Source organism: Heterodontus francisci, chromosome 34, assembly GCF_036365525.1.
Source record: "Heterodontus francisci isolate sHetFra1 chromosome 34, sHetFra1.hap1, whole genome shotgun sequence".
Classification (NCBI taxonomy): Eukaryota; Metazoa; Chordata; class Chondrichthyes; order Heterodontiformes; family Heterodontidae; genus Heterodontus; species Heterodontus francisci.
Window position 1 is genome coordinate 13,792,463 of NC_090404.1, and position 19,789 is coordinate 13,812,251.

General features: G+C 40.9%; 1 gene segment (V, D, J or C); it reads right to left on the reverse strand.

Annotated features, from left to right (window-relative positions):
- Positions 1-462: 462 nt before the first annotated feature.
- LOC137349091 (Ig heavy chain C region, secreted form-like) lies at positions 463-19,218 on the reverse strand. The segment is given in 7 exon segments: positions 463-904; positions 1,393-1,701; positions 3,307-3,615; positions 3,836-4,132; positions 18,146-18,214; positions 18,681-18,986; positions 19,118-19,218. Coding segments are annotated over 7 exon segments (1,728 nt in total).
- Between the last annotated feature and the right edge of the window lie 571 nt (positions 19,219-19,789).

A 19,789-nucleotide genomic window follows, 5' to 3' on the forward strand; every position in this document is an offset into this window, starting at 1 on the left:
ACTGACGTCTATTCTGAAGGGATGGACCACACGAGAAGCAGGAACACTGAGATCTAAATGCACTGATGAAGGGTCACTGACCTTAAACGTTAACTCTGCTTCTCTCTCCACAGATGCTGCCAGACCTGCTGGCTATTTCCAGTATTTCTTGTTTTTATTTCAGATTTCCAGCATCTGCATTATTTTGCTTTTATCTAAATGCACTGCGTTAGTTTGTTAGAAAAGAGAAATCTTTAGATTTCCCTTCAGCGTGAGGAAAGTTGTTGAATTTATTCTACGGAATTCTGTAATGAATCAGCTTTACTCTGTAGCTAACCTGTGGTGTATCTGAGCTTGGAACACTGGTTTTACAAGACTTAGGCCCGAGACCTGCAAATATCCTACTTTAAATGAATAGATCTACCATTAGCACATGTGAGAAGCAAAATTAATTGAGCGGGTGTGTATTTAAATTGCAATTGGAAGAAAATATCTTTATTTTTTTTTAGAATTGAACTGTAATTGAGAGATTTTCATTGACATGAATTGACAGTGTCCAACAGTGCAAGGGAAATGTTCACAAAACTCGGTTTACCGCTGGATTTATTGACTGTTCTGTTGATGATCTTCAAGGGGATCGCTTCATGTCCCACCACACAGGAGTAAGAAGCGCCGCTGGCCCACTCCTCCGCTGCAATGGATAACAGGCTGTAGATGAAGTAGGAGCTGTTGCTGTTCTCCGCCATCACCTCGGTGTTCTTGTAGTTGCCCGGATTCACCGACTTGTCATTGACGGTCCACTTGACGAAGATCTCTCGGGGGGAGAAACCTCTCACTAAGCAGGTGAGGGAGAGGAACCTCTGAGCGGAGTCTTCTTCTGCCGGGGGCAGGAGGACAGACACGGACGGTTCCCGCAGATCTCTAACTGCAGAAAAAATAAAATAAATTTCAATAAACAGGGGAATTCCAGAGACAATGAAACCGGTGGGGAGATGTGAGAGGAATGTACTTCGCACTGAAATTTAAAGGTTTTACTTTTCCCCTTGAGGCATTTCTGTCCCGAGCAGAGACGAATGCAATCCTTCTCGCTGAGTACTTAAAGGGTTCGACTGGAAAAGCACATAGAATTTGTAGCAGAGGAACAGGTCATTAGGTTCCACTAGTCTGTGCTGGCGCTTACGCTGAATATGAACATCCACCCACCTCACTTCATCTCCTATTCCTTTCACCTTTACCTACTTGTCTATCTTCCACTTGAATGCATCACCAATGCTTCCAGAGGGCTTCGTTAGTGGAATTATAATTAGATCATCAGAGAAATCCATTGGAGCACTTAATGGAACGAATTGTCCCTTGCACAAGCACCAGAAATGGACACAAGCTCTCACTTATTACTTAAACCTCACCGCTCACCATGTTCCTTATGGATGGAATCTCTGAGAGGAGTCGGCAGATCCTGATGGCTCACCACGCAGTAGAACTCATCCCCACTCAGCCAGGCCTGTGTCGAGATGTTTACGGTGCTGATCACGCTGTCGGCATCCTCTCCGGGTTGGACGGCAATCTCTGATTTCAAAGGCTTCTGTTCTTGGGTCCAGGACACATTGACTCCATAAGGAGCATTAGACACGACGCAGGTTAAGGTCACCGTCGCCTCCAGTAAGACCTGTTCTACTGATGGTGGCAGTAGTTTAATTACCGGATCATTGCAGGAGCAAGCAACTGTAAAGCAGAAATGAAAGTCAAACAAAGATTCAACTTCAGAATCAGACACCAGTATTCAGCCTTCACTGTCTCTTGGAGAATAAATCACCTTTGAGACATCAACCTCAAGCTGTTGCTTAAATAATATCGTTTATTGGAAGGACAACAACCTGAAAAAGCTTCCTGGAGATCCTATAACATATACTGTGCATTTGCACCCAAAGAAGCCTGTAATGGGCTTTGAAGCAAGTACCCGGCGTAAAAAATCGAATAATAGCGGGAGAAATTGTGTTCTGCACTAAATAACGTTCTTCCTGAAATCCCTGGTGGAGTAGGCTTGAGGGGCCGAGTGGTCTACGACTGCTCCTAATTCGTATGTTCGTATTTCCGCCCGTCTAACGATCCTTGCGCCGGATCATATCTCCGCTGAATATAATGGCGCTGCCTCCCATGTAACTCACACTGGCTGAAAACGAGTGTCAAATGAAATTCCAAATTTTAGGCCCAACAGGAAACAAAATTAATTTTCTGGCGCCTTATCACGATATTTGGGGAGATGTAAATATGTAAGAACCAATCGGAGGAGAGATGAAAGGTCGGGAAATGCAGTTCCAAGGAATATTTTTGAGGTGGAGAATAATTTTCAATAACGGTGTAAGGCAGTTTTCTAATATCTGTCATGAGTGGGAACTCCCCATATGTCAGTCTGGAGTCAGAAGGCGATCAGACCAGAGAGCAGTAATACAAACATAAAAAAGAGAGTAGGCCCTTCAGTCCCTCGAGACTGTTCCACGATTCAATTAGACAATGGTTGATCTGTATCTTAATACTGTCTACCAATATGTACCCCTTAATACCCTTGCCTAACATCAATCTATCAATCTCAACATTAAACTTTTCAATTGATGCCAAACTTCAAGAACGAGTTGAGGTTGAGAATTCCGGATTTCCGCTACCCACTGTGTGAATAGCCCCTTCCTGATATCATCCCTCAATGATCTTGGTCTAATTTGAAGGTTATGCCCCCTTGTTCTGCAGTCCCCCACCATAGGAAATATTTTTCTCCATCGACTCCATCAATTCCAGTAAACATCTTAAACACCTCAAGTATATCACCCTTTAATCCTCGATACTCAAAGGAGTGCCAGTTTGGTCTGTGAAACCTATCCTATTAATTTAATCCGTTATCGTTCTCGTCAATCTGTGTTGCACCACTCCCAAGGCCAATAGATTCCTCCTGAGCTCCAGAGTCCAGAATTGAACACAGTTTTCTAAATAAGGAAGATGCGCTTTCTGGCACTTGACCCCGAGTTTGTGACCAGTAGAAGGTTCCAGCCACCTATTTCTGCTCCGAATATGATCAGCCAACTCACGATACACCTGATATCAAAGCCACCTCACTCACTATATGATATCAAAGCAGAAAGAAAAATTATTTGGTGATGTGATGACATGTTGAATCGTGAGCAATCCTAATCAGCACCTCAGCGAATGAAGCATAAAACTACAGGATGGCGAATTAGAAAATTATTCTGTGCTTTGTACTAATTCCAATAAATTGTTGAATTGGATTATCATCGGAAGATAGAATGATCTGGAGCTTCCTGGAATTGTGTCTCTTACCCTGAGATCCGGTGATGTTTCGGCTTTGGGTGACCCCTTGATGGGAGACCTGGCAGGTATAGACCGTGTTGGTGAAAAATTCCCCAGCGGGGACTGTCAGCCGACTGGTCGTCGAGAAGTTCCCGTTCACATCACAGACGGGAGATGTGACGAAGCCCGAATCCATGGGTTGTCCATCCTTCAACCAACTCACGGTTATTGACTCTGGATGGAAATCGATGATTGAACACACGACAGTTGCAAATCTGCTGCTTGTGATTTCTTCACTGGAACTCTGGGTGAGGATAACAGTTGGATGGACGATGTCACCTTTACAATGTTCAAGAAAAACATATTAGTTATTTCTAGAAGAAATTAATAACTAATGCAAACTGTGCTTATATTTTAACAGGTTCTTTGCTGTCAAGCAGATGCTAACTGAAGTTTCCAGGGTTCAGAACTGTGCACAGTATTCGAAATGTGGTATAGCCAAAGCTCTACACAAGATCATTCCAGCTTTTCTGTTTTTTACAGTTTCCACAACACTTACCTGGAATTTCCTTGATCCAGACTGACTCTCCGCGTCGAACCTCGCAGTAGATTTTGCTGCTTCCCACCTCTGACTCGGTGATGGTTAACTGGCTGATCAGGGTGTAGGTTCCCTTCTTGTTCAGCACTGACGGGTAAGTCGTCAATCCAGTGGTGATCGGCTCTTTATCTTTCTTCCAGGAAACGGTGGTGATATCGGGGATGTAGTCCATCGCCAAACAACCGTACACCACGGAGCCGTCGGTGTTGGGTTGTTCACAGGAGCATAGGCCGTAAAGGGTTGGGGGAGACGGTGTCGCTGGGAAAGAATGGCAGATTGAACAAGTTAGACTCTGTGATTCATGCTTATTAAGTAACCAGACAACTCGGAATTTTACTCCAGCTAGAAATTGATTTCAATATTTTCTGTTTTCACCTTCATCCGCATTTGAGCTTCTATCAGCTCCATCATTTGTTGATTATCAGCTGTCGGTCACGTGGTCAGGGACACACCTCTCTTTCAGAACCTGTCACATTACAAAAGTAAGAGCCTTTTCACGTCATTTCAATAAAGTATCTTTCATTGGATTGAACTGGAAGTGGAGTTTCCCTGGTATTCCGCCCAGTATTGATTTCTAAACCAACAGCTCCTTGTCAAAAAATAGAACACTCGGCATTTATTAATTGCAGTTTTTTGAAATTTGCTCTCTGCAAATTGACTGCTGGATTCCCTTAGCCCTCCACCCCTACCCCGACCACCCCCCATCACCCCCCCCCCCCACCAAAAAAAGCGTCTACTCTTAAAAAGTGCCATCTTAATGGGTGCTCATAACATTAGCCTAAAACTTGAAACTTGCCTACCAGGCAAAGTAATTTCATTATTTTCCCATAAAAACCTACAGTAGCATTTGAGCTACTTTGGGTTGTTCGTGACCCAGGATTATAAAATAATAGAAATTACAGCAGAGAAGGAGGCCATTCGGTCCATCGGGCCTGTGAACGGTCACTCCAGCAATCCTGCTGAGCTTCCAATTTCTAATCTTCTTTTCAAACGTTCCATTTTATCCAGCAATTTTGGATTTTGCTTGCAGCCCTCTTTCTGAAAGGACATCCCACTTCCTAACAACCCCCTGTGTAGAAAAGTAGATTCATACCCTTTTCCTTCACTCTTTTGATGCCGATTTTAAATCAGTGCTCTCTAGAGACCAGCTCACTGATCTGGGGAAATTGGTTTCTGAATTTCTGTATAAAACCATTCATTATTCAAAACACCTCTACCAGATTTCATTTTAATCTATGTTCCCATGATAATAAAGGATTTTTTCAATAAATAGTTGAAGTCTATTATATTGATGGTTGCGGCAGAGTAATCACTGGATCGGAGTATGAGGAATCAACTGTGAAAAAGCAACGAAAGTTAACCAAAGCTTCGAGTTCAGAATCGAAACACCAGTATTCAACCTTCACTCTCTCAAGCAGAATAATTCACCTTTGAGATTTCAACCCTTCCCTGTTGCATAAACACCATTGTTATTTGAAGGACAATGACTAGACTACGATTCCGCGAGACGTTGTAACGTTTCCTGTATAGTGTCACCCAGGGCTCTTATACTGACTGTGAAGCAAATAACTGGCATAACATTTTGAATTACCTCAGCCGCAATTGTGTTTCGCATTGTATAACGTCTGCTCAGTCATGGACTCAGAGAATCATAGAATGGTTAGAGCACAGAAGGAGGTCATTCAGCAGTTAGTGTCACTGCCATCTCTCGACAAGAGCAACTCTGCTCGACACGTTCCCTTCCGTTTTCCCCATAGATCTGCATCTTTTTTCTATTTAGGTAATTATACAATTCCCTTTTGAAAGCCACGATTGAATCTGTCTCCATCACATTATCAGACAGTACATTCCAGATCAACCTGCTGCATAAAACATTTTACCTCCTGTTGCCTTTGTTTCTTTTGCCATTCACCCTAACTCTATGTCCTCCATTTCTAGACACTTTTGCCAATAAGAACGGGTTCTCCCTGTATCTGACTTTGCCTATAACCCTCATGATTCTGGACACCTCCACCAAATCCCCTCTCAACTTCCTCTTCTCGAAAGAGAACAGCCCAGTTTCTCCAATCCACGTAACTGAAATATTCCCATAATGTTTTCCTAAACCCGCTCTAATGCTTTCACATCCTTCCAAAGTGTGGTGCCCAAAGCTGGGCGAAATACTCCAGCTGAGGTCGAGCCAGTGTTTTACAAAGGTTCACCATAGCTTCCATGCTTTTTTAGTCTGTGCCTCTCTTTCTGAAGCCCAGGAGCCCACCTGACTTACTAATTATTTGCTCAGCCACTCCTGCCCCCAGGTCACTCCTGCACCCCGTTTCGTATTCTATCCTTCATTTTCTGTTGCCTCTCGTCGGTCTTCCTACCAAAATGTATCAGTTCACAATTTTCTGCATTAAATTTCATCTGCCACGTGTCCGCCAATTTCACCAGCCTGTCCAGGTCCTCTTGAAGTCTATCACTATCCTCCTCAGAGTTCATAATACTTCCAAGTTCTGTGTCATCGGAAAATTTTGAAATTGTGCCCTATAAACACAAAGCTAGGCCATTCATATTGTGCATTTATGCATTTCAATCGTTTATTTTGTCCAACGAATCTCTGCTAATGGTAATGGGTCAGCTCCTTCTGCCAAGAACTCTACAGGCAAGCTGGTTCAAAACAATTGTCAAATGAAATCCAGACGTATAGACACAACAGGAGACAACGTTAATTTTCTGGCGTCTTTTTGCGATTTTAGTGACGATGGAAATGTGCAGGAATCAATCTCAGCCTCAGTCACAGGAAAGCAAAAGTTTGGGAGAATGGCGTTCCAAGCAATAGCAGAGAAAATGCAAGAAGCTATTATAAAGGATGTAATACGTGGACACTTAGAAAATAATGGTAGGATTGGGCAGAGTCCACCTGGATTTGTGAAAGGGAAATCATGTTTGACAAACCTGTTATACATTTCCGAGGATGTAACTGGCGGGATAGATAGGGGGTGAATGTGCTGTATTTGGATTTTCAGAAGGCTTTCTGAAAGGTCTCAGACAAGAGGTTAGTCAGCAAAGTTGGAGCACATTGGGATTGGGGGTAATATACTGGCAATGGATTGAGAATTGGTTTCCGGATAGAAAAGAGAGCAAAAATAAACGGGTCATTCTGAGCCTGTGACTAGTGGAGTACCGCAAGGATCTGTGCTAGGGCACCAGCTATTCAAAATCTATCTCAATGATTTGGATGTGGGGATTAAATATAATATTTCCAAGTTTGGGCATGACACAAAACTAGGTGCCGATGTGAGTTGTGAGGAGAATGCAAAGATGCTTCTAAGGGATTTAGACAGGCTACGTGGGTGTGAAAAAAACATGGCAGATTGAACATAATGTGGAAAAATGTGAAGTTATCCACTTTGGTAGGAAAAACAGAAATGCAGAGTATTTTTTAAATGGTGAGAGATTCGGAAGTGTTGATATCCAAAGGGACCTGGGTGTCTTTGTTCACAGCTCACTGAAAGCTAGAATGCAGGTACAGCAAGCAATTAGGAAGACAAATGGTATGTTGGCACATTTTATTCAAGAGGATTTGAGTACAGGCTTAAAGAAGACTTGCTTCTATTGTATACCGACTTGATGAGACTGCACCTGGAGTATTGCGTACAATTTTGCTCTCCTTACCTAAGAAAAGATATACCCGCCATAGAAGGAGTGCAACAAAGCTTTACCAGACTAATTCCTGGGAGGGTGGGATTGACCTATGAGAGGAGATTAAGATCACTGGACTCATATTACTCTAGGATTTAGAAGAACGAGATGAGATCTCATTGAAGCATACAAAATTCTGACAGGTCTCGATAGGGTTGATGGAGGAAGGATGTTTCCCCTGGTTGGGGTGTCTAGAAGCAGGGATAAAGCCTCAGAATAAGAGGCAGGCTATTTAGGACTGAGTAGAGGAGGACTGTCTTCACTCAGTCTGGTGAACCCTTGGAATTCTCTACCCTTGATGGTTGTGGAGGTTCTGTCATTGAATATATTCAAGGCACAGATCGATAGATTTCTAGATATTAAAGATATAAAGGGATATGCGGTTCGTGCAGGAAAATGGCATTGAGGTATAAGATCAGCCATGGCCTAGTTGAATAGTGGAGCAGACTTCTGCTCCTATTTCTTATGTCTACTAGATTCTTCCACACTCCGTCCACTGAATTCCCCCTCCATCCTTTTGCTATCAGTGTCTTATGATCTGCGCACAATTGGATCACGCCCTGATTTCAAAGGTTAGCCATCTCTCCTTTTTAGACACTGACTTAAAACATACCTTTTGACCAACGGTCCTGTAATCGCCTCATGTGTCTCAATGTCAGATTTTGTCTAGCTAAAGTCCTAGGAATCATCTTGGGTAGTTTTACTACTTTAAAGACGCTGCATAGATGCAAGTTTTTTATTATATTCACAGGATACACCTTTGAATTGCGGTGGGATTAATTCTCCTAATCATACAACTCCTACTGCTCTCTTTAACACCAGCATGTTCATAAAGCATGGCACAGAGTCATAAAATAATAGAACTTTACAGCATAGTCGGAGGCCATTCGATCCATCACATTTCTGTAAGATTGCAACTCCGTCCAGCTTCCAATTACCAATCTTCTTTTAAAAAAACTTAATGACATCGAGATAATTTGAATTCCGCTTCCAGAATTCTTTTTGATGGAACATTCCAGATCCAATTTTGGGAATGGTATTTAATTCGGATTATTAATTGATTGGAGGGAGAAGGAATCAGAGGCGACATCCTCACTGGGTCTAACACAAATTCCAACGCATTGAAGTCTACATTGTGCATAAAATGTGATCCATACCCTCTTGCTTTATCCTCTGCTGCTGATTTTAAATCAGTGTCTTCTATTTACCAACTCACCGGATTGAGGAAATATGTTTCCAAAATTACTTTATAAAACACTTGATAATTCCTAACTCCTCGATCAAATCTCATGCTAATCTTCTTTGTTCCCAAGACAATAAAGGACGATTACAATATACAGCCGAAATCCCCTTAAAATGGACTGAATAACTTTAACGTTCGGGGTTCATTTGGTATTTTTACACAATCTGCTCTGGAATTAAAGCTTTAGATGAATCGGCATTCTCTCTAGGATTTCTTTCCTTCTCAGTACTCGAGGAAGAGTGATGCCCTTCAATGCATTGTGATTTGTGCTAAATCCAGTGGATCTCTCATAAGATTCTTCCTCCCTCTAACTCAATTAATAATCCGAATTAAATAACATTCCCAAAACTGGTTAAATTACATCTTTTGGGCCTCCTTATCTCGAGAGACAATGGATACGCGCCTGGAGGTGGTCAGTGGTTTGTGAAGCAGCGCCTGGAGTGGCTATAAAGGCCAATTCTGGAGTAACAGGCTCTTCCACAGGTGCTGCAGAGAAATTTGTTTGTTGGGGCTGTTGCACAGTTGGCTCTCCCCTTGCGCCTCTGTCTTTTTTCCTGCCAACTACTAAGTCTCTTCGACTCGCCACAATTTAGCCCTGTCTTTATGGCTGCCCGCCAGCTCTGGCGAATGCTGGCAACTGACTCCCACGACTTGTGATCAATGTCACACGATTTCATGTCGCGTTTGCAGACGTCTTTATAACGGAGACACGGACGGCCAGTGGGTCTGATACCAGTGGCGAGCTCGCTGTACAATGTGTCTTTGGGGATCCTGCCATCTTCCATGCGGCTCACATGGCCAAGCCATCTCAAGCGCCGCTGACTCAGTAGTGTGTATAAGCTGGGGATGTTGGCCGCTTCAAGGACTTCTGTGTTGGAGATATAGTCCTGCCACCTGATGCCAAGTATTCTCCGAAGGCAGCGAAGATGGAATGAATTGAGACGTCGCTCTTGGCTGGCATACGTTGTCCAGGCCTCGCTGCCGTAGAGCAAGGTACTGAGGACACATTACATAATGTTCTTTAAACGGCCCATTTCATGTCACAAAGTTTTGTCCTACCTCTCATCAGTGAGAACTGGTGTTGCTAACTGTGTTGTGACCGACACTTCTTGTTGCTGTCTGCACCGACCATAATCTGAAGCACAAGCAAGTATCTTCTGAGAAATACCTGATATTGTCATGACTGAAACCTTATAAATCGAGTTACTGCCAGTAGGTTCCTTGAAGGACAGAAATACCTACAGTGCTTATTGCTGGCATCCTCAACTCTCACTTCTGGTTAATTCAAATACTTGAGGCTTATTGGTCAGATACTGAAATATTGGTTTACCGTCTGAAGTGACAAAGAAGTTAGAGGTTGGTGGCGCAGTAATTGGACATATGGACATTCAAATGGGATTAGGTAACATGCCACATAAGAGACTTATTCGGAAACAGAACTGCATGGTATTAAAGGATCGGTAGTAACCTGGGTAGGTATTTGCTAAGTTATAGGAGGCAGAGAGTAACGGTGAACTAATACTTTTCTGACTGGAAATAATCAAGCATTGTGATTTCGCCTTGGGTCGGTATGTGGACCATTGCTTTTTTTTTTGCTAAGTATGATGACGTGGACTTGGGTACAAGGAGGACACTTTCGAATTCCATGATGATATAAAGCAACTAGTGAGCAGAATAGTGAGAAGGTTCAGGAGGCTATAGACAGGCTGGCGAAACTTGCAAAGACAGAGTAGATAAAATTTAATGCAGATACATATGAAGTGATGCACTTTTGGAGCAATAATGTTGCACGTCAACATCATCAAAATGGTACTATTTTGAAGTGGATGAAAAAGTAGAGGGGCCCTGGTGCATATTCATAATAGTTTGAAGGCGGCTGGCTACGTTGATAAGGTGGTTGAGAAAGCGAATGGAATCCTAAGTCTTGTAAAGGGGATGATTGAATAAAAAACTAAGGATAAAGCCTTACAAATCATTTATTCGGCTGGAGTATTTTTTACATAATTCTGAGCACCACACTTTAGGAAGGATGCCAAGGCCTTGGGGAGAGAGCAGATGAGATTTATCAGGATGATGTTGGAAATGAGAGAGTTTAGTTATGTAGAGAGATTATACAAGCTGAATGTTTCTCCTTAGCGCAGCAAAAATAAAGTGGTTCCCAAATAGGTATATTCAAAATTATGGGCTGTTTTTGCATAGCTGCAAGGATACACTGTTTCCTCTTGCAAGTGGGTCTGTAACAAAAACTCGGAGATTTTAAATCATTGGCAAAATAATTTGGAGGGGCCGGTGTTGTGATACGGAAGGAAGTTTCGTTGAAGACAGAGGATGTTTGTCATCGAACCACAGAGTCGTTTACAGCACAACAGTGGACTATTCAAACTGTTATGCCCATGATTCCTCTCTAGAACAGCAAGTGGAATGACCAAGGCAACTGGACACGTACTCGAAGGGGTCTAAACTGCATGGTTGTGAGGAAAGAGCTGGCATGTTGGATTACATTGGAGAGCTCGTTCAGTGCTGACAAGAACATGAAGGGCCGAATGGCCACATTCTGTGCTATAAGATTCTATGATTTACACGATTCAGTAGAATTAGTTCTTCCCGATTTAATGGAATGAAAAGCTTCATAGTTTTGAATAACTCTATCAGGTCTATTTTATTGCTTGATATAATGAACGAATACTTTTTGAATAAAAATCTGAAGAATTTGATACAAATAAGTCAATCAGATACTGTCAAAGACTTAAAGCTTATTGTGAATGACAACTAATCGCAGGTTAACTGTCTAATTGCAAGCTATTCTGTCCGACGTTCGGAAACCGTTGCTTTTGCTCCCAGCACCTATCCGGACAGCTTTTGTGGTTTTCCAGCGGGTTCCAATTTTTTTTTTTAAAGCCTGTCAGCAAACCATGAAAATACTGAAGTACGGAACCTGCTGTTCCCGCTCTTAGCAAGGGTCAGAGAGAAAGAATGTGAGAAGGGAGGCTGAGAAAGAGGGGTGGGGAGGGACAGAGAGGGAGGGAGGGACAGAGATGGGAAGGGAGACAGAGAGAGGGGAGGGAGGCGGAGAGTGAGGGGGTGGGCAGAGATAAGGGAACAGTGAGAGAGAGAGAGAGAGAGAGAGAGAGAGAGCAGAGAGGGGGCAGAGAGCGGGAGCAGAGAGAGCGAGGGGCACAGATACAGGGGAAGAGGGAACTGAGAGAGAGAGAGGACAGCGAGAGGGGGACAAAGAGAGAGAAGGTAAAGAAAGAGAGGCAGAGCAAGAGAGAGGGGCACTGAGAGAGCGGGAAATGGAGAGGGGGAAGAGAGAGGGGGAAGAGAAATAGCGAAAGAGAGAGGGAAAGAAAAAGAGATAGGACCGAGAGAGCGGGAGAAAGAGGGTGATGACACAGAGAGGGGGAGTGACGACACAGACAGGGGGGAAGACACAGACAGCAGAGACGACACAGAGAGGTGGACAACATACAGCTGGGAACACTGAGGAGGGTACACAAAGAGGGAGTGCCAGAAAGACAGACAGAAAGAGAAGAGGGAGAGAGAATGATCAAGATCTCTCCTCACAGATGGACATCTGCCTGGAATACTCCACATCGCTGCAAGTGTGCAAGCAGACATTGATTACTTGTGCAAGCAAAGAAAAATGACAGGTATGTCACTAAATAAGTGTCCAACATAGTAACGAGAAAATAAGTCAATACTTTAGTCTTCTCTTTTAAAGATTCTTCACAAAAATGCACATTTGTTGTTTTGTTTAATAGTAAGATACATTTTGAATGCCTTTATCTTTCTGTAATTGTCTCACTGGCCTACCATGTAAGGCAAAAACTGTAATATGCCCCCTAACCCCCACGTAAAAATGTTGGACACCCCTGCTCCAAGTCTTTAACCTTGTGTTTTAAAATAACATAGCAACTAGATTATTTTAAAACAGAAGTTTAAAGGCTCGTGTTATGTAACAGGTTTTAAAAGGGCAAAATTCACTTAGGAATGTCTCGATTTCTGTGCCCTGGTGCACAATACTTTCACTTAGGACACAAACTCAATGATATGTTGAAAGTTTCTGGACTTATACTTCTATAAAATTGTCCAAATTCCACTGCTGTGCATTTGGAATCACATTGTTCCAGAACTTGTATTGAGTGGAAAAACAGGAAAGAAAATCCAAGGAATCTCCAGAAGTCAGCATTGTAAGATCCTCATGAATATAAGAGTTTGATTAATGGGGATGAGTGACATTGACAAAAAAACAGGATGCTGCTGACCCATATACAATAGTTAGTAAATGCAATGTAACAGGAAGCTTTAATAAACCTTAATACATGATGAACTGTCTACGATTCCGTGACAAAATTCCTGCTGAATTTGCAGTTTTAAAAACTGTTGGGGAAGACGTAGTAAACATTTATTATATTTCAATACCCATTTTAGAAACAATTATTAACTGATTTTTTGCTGCGAATTGGATTAAAGGACACGTTTTACAAGTATGCCAAAGATCAATAACTGTTGCGTTCAATATTTACTATCAGGTTTGAGGCCAGGTAACCTGAATGGCCAATGTCAGTTAACAGTTGTGTGCATCATATAATTAAATTGCATTAAAACTGCACATTTTCTAACAGGTAAGAGATCTGTCTTGGACATAAATTGGTTACTCTGGAGTACAGGCTTAGAGATAGTGACAAAACATTTTGTAATTGAATAATACATATAGTAACAACCGCTCAACATTTTGTTAATTATCTTGTCAGAGTTGAATCGGAATTAACAATGATAGACTGAGATTTAGACATAACTGAATTTAAGAGAATCACTTTATTGGAGGAACTGAAAGGCGCTCTTTATTTCTAATTGTGTTTAGCACAAACTTTGGTGAGTAAATTACATTTTGCCCATGAAAGATGCTGTTATTTCTGTATTTTAGAATGCAGCACCTAATTTAACAGCCTGTCAAGATGAATGAAAAATTCTTGGCTACCTACCGTTTATCTCTCTGTCCTTTTCTGTCCCACTCTGTTTTTTTTTTGTTTTACATGACTCTTCTGAAGTACTATCTGCTCCAACCTACAAAATTCTCCTGATTTGGAGATCACTGTCCTTTTGTTGGCTGTCTTGTCTTCAGACAGATATTACAAGGAGGTGAAGAAGTTGGACAAACATTGACCATCATGGGTTAAATTGTCTTGTGAAAATAGCAGTGTGAAAAATGGTACATCTTCCTATTGCTGATTTTTCTACTGTCTCACCTCAATATCCAAAATAACAATCCTCTCCTTGCGTTTTACACTTTCTTGCATGAATTTGCAGTCCTGACAAAGTGTGAACCCACAGAGGTTATCCGATAAGGTTCCAGTCACATGGCGTAGCTAGCTCTAATTGTCAACAAAAGTAATGGTATTAGATTGGCTATACCCTTTAGAAACAGCTTAATTGTGGTCATGTCCGTGGCTGAGTTAATAATTTTGTAAAATGTCCATGGTGCAACATTTCGGTTCCTGTCGCTGGCTATAGGACAGATTAAAATAGAATTAAGCTCCCTCTACATTGCCCAATCAAACACTCCAAAATCAGATACATTACTGGTTACAAACTGACGAAAATTCCTTCTACTTCCCCCTATCGTGATTCTGAAGTGTACTTATGATTGTCACAAAATGGCTTACAGATGTCATTCCCCAGGTGCCTTGTGAAACGTAACGTCAAACTTTCACATTTCTCACTGACACACGCTTCTAAAATAAATTTTATTTTATCTAGGGATACAGCACTGAAACAAGCCCTTCGGCCCACCAAGTCTGTGCCGACCATCAACCACCCATTTATACCAATCCTACATTAATCCCATATTCCCCTACCACCTACCTTTACTAGGGGCAGTTTATAATGGCCAACTTAAATATCAACCTGTAAGTCCTTTGCTGTGGGAGGAAACCAGAGCACCCGGTGAAAACCCACACGGTCACGGGGAGAACTTGCAAACCCCGCACAGGCAGTACGCGGCATTGAACCCGGGTTGTTAGAGCGGTGAAGCTGCGGTGCTGCGGTACTAACCACTATGCCACTATGCCGTGGATCAACCTGCGCTCCCTGCAATCTAGGAGAACGAACCAAAAGGTTTACCACCAGTGGAGAGGACTCCTGCCCTCGATACAGTGAGCATGCGCACAGAAACAGGACACAAACGGTGCAACAATTGGGCTCTCAGCAGATAGGTCTGTTTAATCTGTCAATTTGTTTGATTCTAATTTATCAATTGGGACCACTCCAAGTATGTAAATTCTTTGAAATTAACCTGATATTCATTTCAAAATTCCATTCGACTTCCAACTATTTCTCCCTGTCTGTGATATTGAAAACTGTGTAATATTTAGTTTCCCTGAAAATTAACGCATTAAGCATAACAATTCAGGATAATTTGATGTCTGTAACAGAGTAAGAATTAAACAAATCAGAAGACAATTGCAGAGAAAACTGATTACCCACTGGCTTGATATAATTTCATAATTACATGCAACCAGTTAGATCAGTAAGAAAAAACACTAAGTTAGTTCATTAAAATCTGTGACAATACCTTATCAAACTGAGCACGGCTGAGTAAGGAACGTATTGTTTTCTAAATTCATTTTAAAAATATTAAAAAATTCTGTCCAACCTTTGAGATTTCGCAGGAACTGTAACCTGCTCAGTATACTGCTCAATTTTGGGAGGTCACTTATGTTTAACGAATTAGCACTGTCATTATATTTTAACTTAATATTCATGTTAAATGATTTATACTGTACTGAAGTAAAATAAGTTAACATCAATTCTAGACTGGTCTCTGCCTGGTACTTTGTGAAATAAGGGCGTTTTAATTAACTTATTATGACATTTCATCAGTATTAAATAATAAACATATTATTAAATGAAAACATTGATATATATATATATATATATATATACTTCAATAATATAAAATAAACTATACCTTCTACCCTATTTTTCACCTACGGACTTGTAAGATCTGCATGTTTCTGAACACATTTATAGATTAAAGACTCCGTCGATTCTCAGCGAGTATTTCACATGAATGGGGATTCAGGAGTGGAATATTTTAAATAGTTCCAAGCCTGGCTGGGTCACATCTCACTAACTGTTGATGGGCTGCAACATCGCCTGTTTGCGAGTTCAAATATTGTCGTAAATAGTAACTTTATAAAAAATGAAAATACCCGTGCTGTTTGCAATCAGTAACTGTGCTGCTGCTATTTAATAACACAGGCAATGTTTTGTATTTTTGTCCAGTAATTCACACAATCCATGCAAATTAATTATTAAATATTACATATATTACGTTATTTATTGAAATAAGTTCTAAAATGATCAGTGTAAAATTAGACGAGAACAATTGATTCAGATAATCTGCGACACTGAAACTTAAAGAGCAAATGGAGTCGAGATTTTGTTGTTTAGTTTAATATTTAATTAGAATTTAGCAGAAAACTCAGATATAATCTGCTCTTCGTCTATAATTCTATCCTGTGTGCAGCACAGCTATGACAGATAGGATGTCGTTATTGAATTCACAACTAACATTAACCATTTGTAATTAATTGAATCTGCTTGAATTTCAACGTCTTATTTGTCTGTCTCCAGTCTTAAGCAGTCTGCAACTTCCGTCAATTTAAATATAATCAACCAAACAATTCTTTGATCGACTTCGACATCTCAGGAAAATGTTTAATATTAAATTAGTGAGAATTATCTCGTTATCCTACAACAAATGACATTGAAGGAATGACATGATGCAGCTGCACGTGAACAATGCAATAACTGGACAGATATATCAGATTGACAAACTGCAATTTACAACTCCTATTTGAGATATAAGCAAATACCGACGTTCATTTATCAGTTTTAGTCTGGGATATAAAAATTAATTGAAACCGCTCATCAAACTGAACACAGTGGTGGAATCAGTATCTTCTTCCTGAAATAATTTCAGGTAGAATGAACAATTGTCTCCAGAGTGTAGCATATTCCGGTCACGTTAATTGAGCGCAAGGCACAAACCAATTGTGAAAGGCGATTAATGGTTAATGAATCAATATTAATATTAAAGCATATTTGGTTAGTATTGGGACATATTACCGCATTATAATTGTTTGAATTACACAAACTTCACTCTCCAATCTGTGAACTTGTTAACTGTATAGTTTGTAATTGCAGTAACTTTTCACGCACTAAATGAGCTTCTTAAAATCATGGCTTAACAACTTAATCTGCAATTATCATTTAAACAAAAATGCATTAAAATATCCATAAGTGTTTTTTGTTTATTTCGGAAAACTGTTAGTTTTCTGCCTGAAATCCTCTTTAAAGCGGTTTAAATGCATATGTCTACAATCGATCAGAAAACCCGCAGCCGCTTGATGTCACCGAGGTTAACCAATGCAGGAACGCTCGTTTCACAATTTTACCTATTCAAAGGAACCCAGACACAGACTCTCCACAACAGATAAACATCAAATCACATCACTGAGGGGCTGAATTCCTCCTCAGTACGTTTCATGGAGAAGCAGCTTAATTGTCCAAACAAGTTCAGCAGAATCAAATGTAACAGTGTGAAACATTAAATCTCAATATAGAATCCATCGAACCCGCCTGTCTCTGAACGAATTAATTACTGAAGTTACCAGATATATAAAATAATGGCAGCAGAATTGTTCGTAGAAGGAACATATTTAATAGATCAATATTGAGACTATAGCATATTTTAGTGATACTGGCAGATATCATGACATTATAATAAGTGTAGTTATATTATTTTAAATCCGAACGCAGCTGCAAATCTTTTGTTTGTGTAGTTCTGAGTTCCATCAAAATTTTTGTATTATAGATGAGCGTTCGAGATCATTAGATTAGAGATGACAACTTAATTCACACAAATAAAACAGGAAAAAAAAAGCATGAGGTTATTTTTGACCGCTGAAGCTTTTTGCCTACAATCTTACTTCAAATATATTTAAACACATATTGATTGAGCTAAATCAGAAAACCTACAGCAACTAGATATCAAGATTGAACATTGCAGAAAGGCCAGCAGTTTAACAGACGTAAAGTATTTAAAGTAGCCCAGACACACAGTCTCATCAGCAAATAAACATCAAATAACATCAATCATTAGCTGAATCCCTCAACAGCATCGTTTGTGGGAGAAACTGTTAAATTCTTCAATCGCTTTGCAGCAGAATGACATGAAACATTGCAACAAATCTCAATACAGAATCCACTGAACCAACATTTCAGTGAACCAATAAACAGAAATATGAAAGAAAGTTACTGAATGAGTGAATTTTCCTTACCTGCAGTCACCGTCACCCTGGTCCCTTGTCCCCAGTAGTCAAAATACTGCTGCGCCACCGATCCACCCCCTACTTTAGTACCACAGTGACACGAACCTGCACAAATACTGCACTCACTCTCTGTTCAGTGCTCCCATCTCAACATTCAAATCGAAATTCACTTCTGATCTGGTTTAGAATATTTCCAAAAGTTCACACCATGCAATCGGAAGTGAACACAAGTCCAAGTAATTCCCTCCACGTATCAGGTCACATTGAACCAAGTATCTTATCCAGATCTGCAATTGCTGGCACTGTTAACATTAAAAATTAGCACAGCCAAAATTACTCATCAGTACTTCGGTCAGTGTCTTAGATTTTCACCATTGAATTGTCACTGTGTTAGTTTTGTAAGTGGCGGTAAATGGTCTCATTCTGAACACTGCCATTAATATTGCATTTAATACAATTACTGACCGTCAGGTTATGATGAAATTTGGTGCATTCGCCCTTGATCTGTTCTTGTATGGGTCCATCCCTGGTTCCTTTTATTGTGCCTCTCTTGTACAGAAATATATGGCGGTGTCTTCATTCTTCAGGTTCCTGATGTCCAACGCGAAGATATTGTTTGAAGTGTCTTTGGATGCAGTAAATCGATCCTGAATCCCCGGGGTGTAAGCATTTCTGGATGAACTATAATAGAAAACCAACCACTCCAGCCCCTGCCCGGGGAACTGTCGGACCCAGAACATATTGTAGCTTCCAAGACCGAACCCGCTGGTTTTACAGGTCAGTCTCAGGCAGCTTCCGAGACTCCCGGTCTCTGCCTCTGGCTGAGTCAACACGACATCGGAATGGACACCTGTAGAAAATATTTTTTAAAAAACAGGATTAATCCTGGTGAAATGATTCCTAACTCTGTAACAATCCAGAGAGAGACTAACAGTGAGACAGTAACAGTGAGAGACTCGGAAAATAAAAAAACCTACTCACTGGATAAGAAAACCAGCAACAGGCTGAGTGAAATCGCCGACCTCATCCTTCTGGCAATTCGGGGAAAATGGTTCTGGCAAGAACTCACTAAGCAAACCCACTCCCGGACTGTTGTATTGCGATCCCAGTGACCGGCATTTAAATACCCGGAAGAAGGGGGTGAGGTTACAGGCACCGCCTATTGATTCCCTGAGAGAGACGTACTAGATCCACGTCCCGCCTTCCACATCACCAACAGAATAGACTCATATCTTTCTACTGGGTCATTATTATTTAAGCTGGACTATGTATATGTATCATGGGATGGATATTTGGCCGTATGGGGCCCAATTCAATCTGTTACTTGGTACTAAATTGTAATAGTGCAGTTGAGAACCTGTAAATAATTAACGACATTGTGGACTGTAAATTAAATCCCTTTATTTCCTAAAATAAAAGCAAAATACTGCGGATGCTGGACATCTGAAATAAAAACAGAAATTCCTGGAGAAGCAGAGTTAATGTCGGCTCATTGCGTTTCTAACTTTTGCCAGTTCTGATGAAAGGTCACAGAATTGAAACATTAACTTTGCTTCTCTCTCCACAGATGTTGCCAGACCTGCTGAGCATTTCCAGCATTTTCTCTTTTTATCCCTTTATTTCCTCACTCATTCACAGGACATGTGTGGCAAC